Genomic DNA, 6,892 nt, shown 5'->3' with positions numbered 1-6,892 from the left:
AGCCATTCAACTTTGTAACTGTTTTGAAGTCACCATTGGCCTTATGGTGAAATCACGGAGTGGTTTACTTCCTCGCCGGTAACTGAGTTAGGAAGGACGCCTTTATCTTTGTAGTGACTGGGTGTATTGATACACCATCTAAAGTGTACTTAATAACTTCACCATGCTCAAAGGGATATTTAATGTCTGCTTTTTTTCATTATTATCCATCTACCAATAGGTGGCCTTTGAGAGGCATTGGAAAACCTCCCTGGTCTTTGTGGTTGAATCTGTGTTTGAAATTCACTGCTCGATTGAGGGATATTACAGATAATTGTATGTGTGGGGTACGGAGATGAGGTAGTCAATAAAGAGGTCTAACATTTTAACTAGATATTCTCTGATATTTGTTGGTCTCACTCAGTTTCAAGAAATGGTTCCATACTAGGTATATTGTTCATATTATATGGTTTTATAATGTAATATGTATTATTTTATAAATGTTTATATCATTAAAATGTCTGTGTAGATTTGTCAGTGTTCCCAGAGGATGAAGGTATAGAGATGGATTCAGTCAGCTGGACCTCCAACACCAAACTCCCCAGCAGCAAATCAGAAACCCCCTCTACCGGATGCTTCACTTCCTGGGTAATCTTCGACGATGACCAGGAGAACAAGCAGCCCCGCCTCCACTGCCTGGAGCGGCCCTCCCACATCCGATTGGACAACCTCAGCCACTACCAGGACACCAACAGTAACCTGATTGGTTCTCCTCCCCTACTTTGGAACCAAACCCAGAACAGCCGGCACCTGACGCCAGACAGAAACCCACCTAGAACCCTGCTGACCGACCCAAGAACCGCTCCTCTACTCTCCGGCAGCACTACACACTACACCAAGAATAATCCTTTCCTGTGTGAAGAGTTCAACAACATCCAGCCGTCTCCCATCAACCCCTTTACTTCCTACTTCGATAGTAAACAGAAAGTGGCATCACAGACGACCCAGAGTAACGGCTCCACCCACCACCGGGAGAGCCCTCCCTGTGCCTTCTCCTTTAGCTCTCCTTTCGTCCAGTCCCACAGCTCCCACAGCCAAGAGGCCAAACAAGACACCGTTCTCCTCTTCTACCCTGAGTTTGAGCGAGGAGGAGGAGAGACGATCAGCCATGTCACACCTACCTTAGACAGACGAGACCTGGATAAGCTGAGAAACCTCCAGATCTCAGACCCAGATGATCCAGGCAGCCCCACTCTGCCTGATGACTCAGTGGAGGAGGCAGAGGAAGATGGGATGAAAGAAGAGGATGAGAGTGTCCCCTACCTCCCAGATCACATGACCCCCCCAGGAGGGCTGGGCCATGTTGCTCCGTATACCAGAGAAGAAGAACATCATGTCGTCACGCCACTGGGGACGTGCGTCTGTCTGATAACGGCGTGCTCCAGATGTTCTACGAGAAAAGTCTGGACAAAAATCCTTCAGGACGCTAAAACTTGACCCTTGTCACGAGGCGTCCGAACACCGCCTGCAGAACTACAATGAAGCCGGCCGCGTCCACACCCTCAGTGTGGAACTGGTCCAATACCCCGAGAAGAGGCGAATCCAGCCAAAGTCGCCCGTCACCCACCAGCCAATCTGCGAGCAGCTGGTGAAGCTGGGCACCACCTGTTACCATGACTACCTGAGTTTTCTCCACGCGCTGTTGGAGGTGCTGAGGCGGTTGCCGGTGGTGACTGGCGGTGCGTTGCCAGGGACGATGGGGTTGCCAGTAGGGGTGGGGCTGACTGAGGAGCAGGTGCAGGTGGAGGTGAGGGACGAGTTCTACGGGACGGTCGCCGCGGGAGATGGGAGGATTCTGAAGCAGCTGCTGGTGACACGTGTGCACGTGCTGGCGTTCCTTTCCGGGTCTGCGGGCTGTCGCCTTGGACTCAACGATGTCCAGGTACGACAGGGAGAGGGGGAGGGGAGGGGAGGGTGGTTCATGATAGTTAGCTCAAAGGTGTGAGCGAGAGGGAAAGAGTTTTCTGTAGGGGCCGGGCTCAAATAGTGAATTTGGGTGGCGAGATGTGTACACATCAGAATATGGTCTGCTTATTCAGACACTCATTCAGACTAGGTGTCAATTGTAAAAATTATATTTTGTAAACAAAACATGAATGTATTAAAGCCTCTCCCTATGTTTTTCTTCCAGGTCAAAGGTAAGGAGGTGGTCTCTAGACAGGACATCATCCCCAACACCACCACTCGCTGGATCCGCCTGCGGGACTGTCAGCTTCACGACCAACACGCAGACAAACTAGAGTTCCTGTCGTCACGCCAAATCGTCTTCACACCACCGCCCTGCCGCCGCTTCCAGCTGTTCGCCTTCCGCACGGCTTTCGCCGAGAAGACCCTCCCCTTCACGCTGCGCACCATCACCTCTGTCCGCGGCGCCGAGGTCACCCTGCAGTCCTGGCTGCTGATGTCACAGGGCTTCTCGTCCAATCGGGACATGTTGAACCTCATTCCGTGTGAGAATGTGACGGTAAGATGATGATGATGGAATATCGTGCCTCAAACAGTTGTATTATTGAACCTCACTTCCCTCAATAACTTGCTAACATTGACTTATCGTGCATATCCCTAGATCCGCTACCCCATCCCTGAGATCTGGGCCAAGAACTTCCGTCGGGATGGGGTGTTGGGGGAGAGGTCACCTGAAGGCCAGCTTCAACAAGGGCGGCAGCTTCGGCACGGCGAGTACTTCCGGGTCAGAGCCGGTGATGAGGGTAACCCTGGGCTCGGCCAAGTATGAACAGGCCTTTAAAGCAGTGGTGTGGAAGCTCAGCCGCCTGCCTGACAAGAACTCTGGTAAGGAGAGGGGACGTTATTGCTGGGTCGTACTCAGATAACTATTTCGTTATTACTGTATAAATACAATATTACTCAGCTATTGTTAGCCCACAGGCTTTTATAGTAAACCCACAGTCTTTCTCTTCCCTCCTTCTCTCCCCCTTTCTTCTTTCTCTCCTGTCTACCCTCTGCCTCTCTCACTTTTCTTCCACTTTCCCCTCTCTCCATCCTCCCCATCTCTACTCAACTGGGCCAAGCCTGTCTTTCTCTCTCTCCATCCTCTCTACTCAACTGGGCCTGTCTTTGTCTCTCTCCTCCTTCTCTTTGTGTTCTCTTTCTCCACGCTCAGCCATTCTGTCATTCTCTTAGTCCACACGATGTCAATCCTGAGGGCTGTAATTCCCTGCACCAATAATGAGAGAAACATGGTGGTGTGATGGTTAACATTTCACTGTTACAGTCCTCTTCTCCATGGTGCTGTGATGGTTAACGTTTCACTGTTACAGTCCTCTTCTCCATGGTGCTGTGATGGTTAACATTTCACTGTTACAGTCCTCTTCTCCATGGTGCTGTGATGGTTAACATTTCACTGTTACAGTCCTCTTCTCCATGGTGCTGTGATGGTTAACATTTCACTGTTACAGTCCTCTTCTCCATGGTGCTGTGATGGTTAACATTTCACTGTTACAGTCCTCTTCTCCATGGTGCTGTGATGGTTAACATTTCACTGTTACAGTCCTCTTCTCCATGGTGCTGTGATGGTTAACATTTCACTGTTACAGTCCTCTTCTCCATGGTGCTGTGATGGTTAACATTTCACTGTTACAGTCCTCTTCTCCATGGTGGTGTGATGGTTAACATTTCACTGTTACAGTCCTCTTCTCCATGGTGCTGTGATGGTTAACATTTCACTGTTACAGTCCTCTTCTCCATGGTGCTGTGATGGTTAACATTTCACTGCTACAGTCCTCTTCTCCATGGTGCTGTGATGGTTAACATTTCACTGTTACAGTCCTCTTCTCCATGGTGCTGTGATGGTTAACATTTCACTGTTACAGTCCTCTTCTCCATGGTGCTGTGATGGTTAACATTTCACTGTTACAGTCCTCTTCTCCATGGTGCTGTGATGGTTAACATTTCACTGTTACAGTCCTCTTCTCCATGGTGGTGTGATGGTTAACATTTCACTGTTACAGTCCTCTTCTCCATGGTGGTGTGATGGTTAACATTTCACTGGTACAGTCCTCTTCTCCAAAGACAGTGTGTAGAACAGAGGATATCCTTTCTGACCTCTATCTTTGACCCCTGACATACTGATGTCACCCATGGCACTTCCTGTTTTGACCCCTGACATACTGATGTCACCCATGGCACTTCCTGTTTTGACCCCTGACATACTGATGTCACCCATGGCACTTCCTGTTTTGACCCCTCTTGGTTGCCCGTCCCCAGTGTTCTGTTGTTCTTGTTCTGTCCAATGCTTTCAGATATGCACAGGCGTTTAGGGGTAAGGGCAAGGGTTTGCTCCCCCTGCTTTCTTCTCTCTCTGTGTGTGTGTGTTTGTGTGTGTGTGTGTGTGTATGAACCAGCAGGACAATCATACTCAACCCTAAATTATCGCTGTTGTTGAATGTTTGTGTTTGCGTACGTGTGTGTTGATGTGTGAGTTAATATGTGCGTGTCTTTTCCTGGCAGCGTTGGGTCACCCCCACACCTTCTTCTGTCGTCTGGAGCTGGGTTCGGACCGAGAGGTACCAGCCTCGCTGCAGAGCCACCTAGAGGTAGAGTTTGACATGCCTGCCGCCGCCGCCTCCAAAGCCACCGTCCGCTCCCTCTCTGTAGAGGACAGGACCGACGTCAAGAAGTGGGTCAACTACAAGTCACACTACTCCTACCAGGTAATGGACCAGGGTGTGTGTGTGTGTGTGACCGCTCTCCCTTCTCTTTGTAGGATGTTTTTTTATCCTGCCATCTAGGTCTATGTGAGAGCAGGGGGAGGGAGGAGGAGCAGGGAGGTGGAAGGGTGAGGTGGGGGGGGGGTGGTCTGTTCTGGCCTTTTGTGAATGGGCTGACGTGGTAAAATGACACAAACAAACAAACAAACAAACAAACACACACGCTGGGTGTCCTCAGTAACCTTCTAGCTCAGCTGCTGGAGCGGTTTCTGTCTCTCTCTGTGTGTGTGTGTCTAAGTCGGTCATAAGACATGATGAGCAACCCCCTCTGCCTCCCACTGACTAACAGATGCTAACACAGTAGTCAGCACAGTTGCTGCAGATCACCACAAACACCGCAACAGTTAACCAGGTCCACAAAGCATCTCAGTAGAACTGCTAATCTAGGATCTGTCCATTTCATCATGATCTAAAATCTGATCCTACATCAGCACTCCTACTCTGAGACTGATGTGGATGGGGTCCCAGGCAACACAAACAGTACAGTAAGAAAGCCCTACAGTACAATAGGTTACAGTAGGATAACCTTGTTATTATAAATTCATGATCTTCTTTGATGAAAAGATCATGATCATTAGAAAGCTAATTACGGACTCCACTTTGAATCTGCGTAATTCTCCAAAGCTCAGTTGTCCTGAGTCTGCACAGAACTGACAGGACCTAGGATCAATGGAGACACTCAGGTTTTTTAATCCTATATGTCTTGACACGTTCATAAAAATAGTCATGGCCTCTAAACCTTCCAGCTGCATACTGGACCCTATTCCAACTAAACTACTGAAAGAGCTACTTCCTGTGCTTGGCCCTCCTATGTTGAACATAATAAATGGCTCCCTATCCACTGGATGTGTACCAAACTCACTAAAAGTGGCAGTAATAAAGCCTCTCCTGAAAAAGCCAAACCGTGACCCGGAAAATGTTTTTAAAAAATATCTGCCTATATCGGATCTCCCATTCCTCTCAAACATTTTAGAAAAAGCTGTTACGCAGCAACTCACTGCTTTCCTGAAGACAAATAATTATATGAAATGCTTCAGTCTGGTTTTAGACCCCATCATAGCACTGAGACTGCACTCGTGAAGGTGGTAAATTACCTTTTAATGGCGTCAGACCAAGGCTCTGCATCTGTCCTCGTGCTCTTAGACCTTAGTGCAGCTTTTGACACCATCGATCACCACATCCTTTTGGAGCGATTAGAAACCCTAATTGATCTTATCTGTCGGAAAGATATCAGTTCGTCTCTGTGGATGGTTTGTCCTCTGACAAATCAATTGCCGTTCCTCAAGGTTCTGTTTTAGGACCACTATTGTTTTCACTATATATTCTACCTCTTGGTGATGTCATTCGGAAACACAATGTCAACTTTCACTGCTATGCGGACGACAGCTGTACATTTCGATGAAACATGGTGAAGCCTCAAAATTGCCTACGCTGAAGCCTGTGTTTCAGACATAAGGAAGTGGATGGAGGCAAATGTTTTACTTTTAAACTCGGACAAAACAGAAATACTTGTTCTAGGTCCCAAGCAACAAAGAGATCTGCTGTTGGATCTGACAATTAATCTTGATGGCTGTACAGTCGTCTCAAATAAAACTGAAGGACCTCGGCGTTACTCTGGACCCTGATCTCTCTTTTGACGAACATATCAATAATATTTCAAGGACAGCTTTTTTCCATCTTTGTGTCATTGCAAAAATCTGAAATATTTTGTAAAAAAATTATGCAGAAACGCTCATCCATGCTTTTGTCACTTCTAGATTAGACTACTGCAATGCTCTACTCTCCGGCTACCCGGATAAAGCACTAAATGCACTTCAGTTAGTGCTAAACACGGCTGCTAGAATCCTGACTAGAACCAAAAAATGTGATCATATTACTCCAGTGCTAGCCTTTCTACACTGGCTTTCTGTTAAGGCTAGGGCTGATTTCAAGGTTTTACTGCTAACCTACATGGGCTTGCTCCTACCTATCTCTCTGATTTGGTCCTGCCGTACATACCTACACGTATGCTACGGTCACAAGACCCAGGCCTCCTTATTGTCCCTAGAATTTCTAAGCAAACAGCTGGAGGCAGGGCTTTCTCCTATAGAGCTTGATTTTTATGGAATGGTCTGCCTATCCATGTG

The 6,892-nt window shown here is 47.8% G+C and overlaps 1 protein-coding gene across 1 annotated transcript; it reads left to right on the top strand.

Annotated features, from left to right (window-relative positions):
* The first annotated feature begins 543 nt into the window (after window positions 1–543).
* On the top strand, window positions 544–4,838 carry LOC121566444 (stonin-2-like). Its single transcript, XM_045209041.1, has 6 exons — window positions 544–1,398; window positions 1,490–1,921; window positions 2,171–2,503; window positions 2,606–2,747; window positions 4,507–4,709; window positions 4,788–4,838. Exons 1-6 carry the CDS (start codon window positions 544–546, stop codon window positions 4,836–4,838), a joined length of 2,016 nt encoding a protein of 671 aa, XP_045064976.1.
* The last annotated feature ends 2,054 nt before the right edge of the window (window positions 4,839–6,892 follow it).

Source organism: Coregonus clupeaformis, chromosome 29, assembly GCF_020615455.1.
Source record: "Coregonus clupeaformis isolate EN_2021a chromosome 29, ASM2061545v1, whole genome shotgun sequence".
NCBI classification, from domain to species: Eukaryota; Metazoa; Chordata; class Actinopteri; order Salmoniformes; family Salmonidae; genus Coregonus; species Coregonus clupeaformis.
This window is presented reverse-complemented; position numbering and strand designations above follow the sequence as displayed.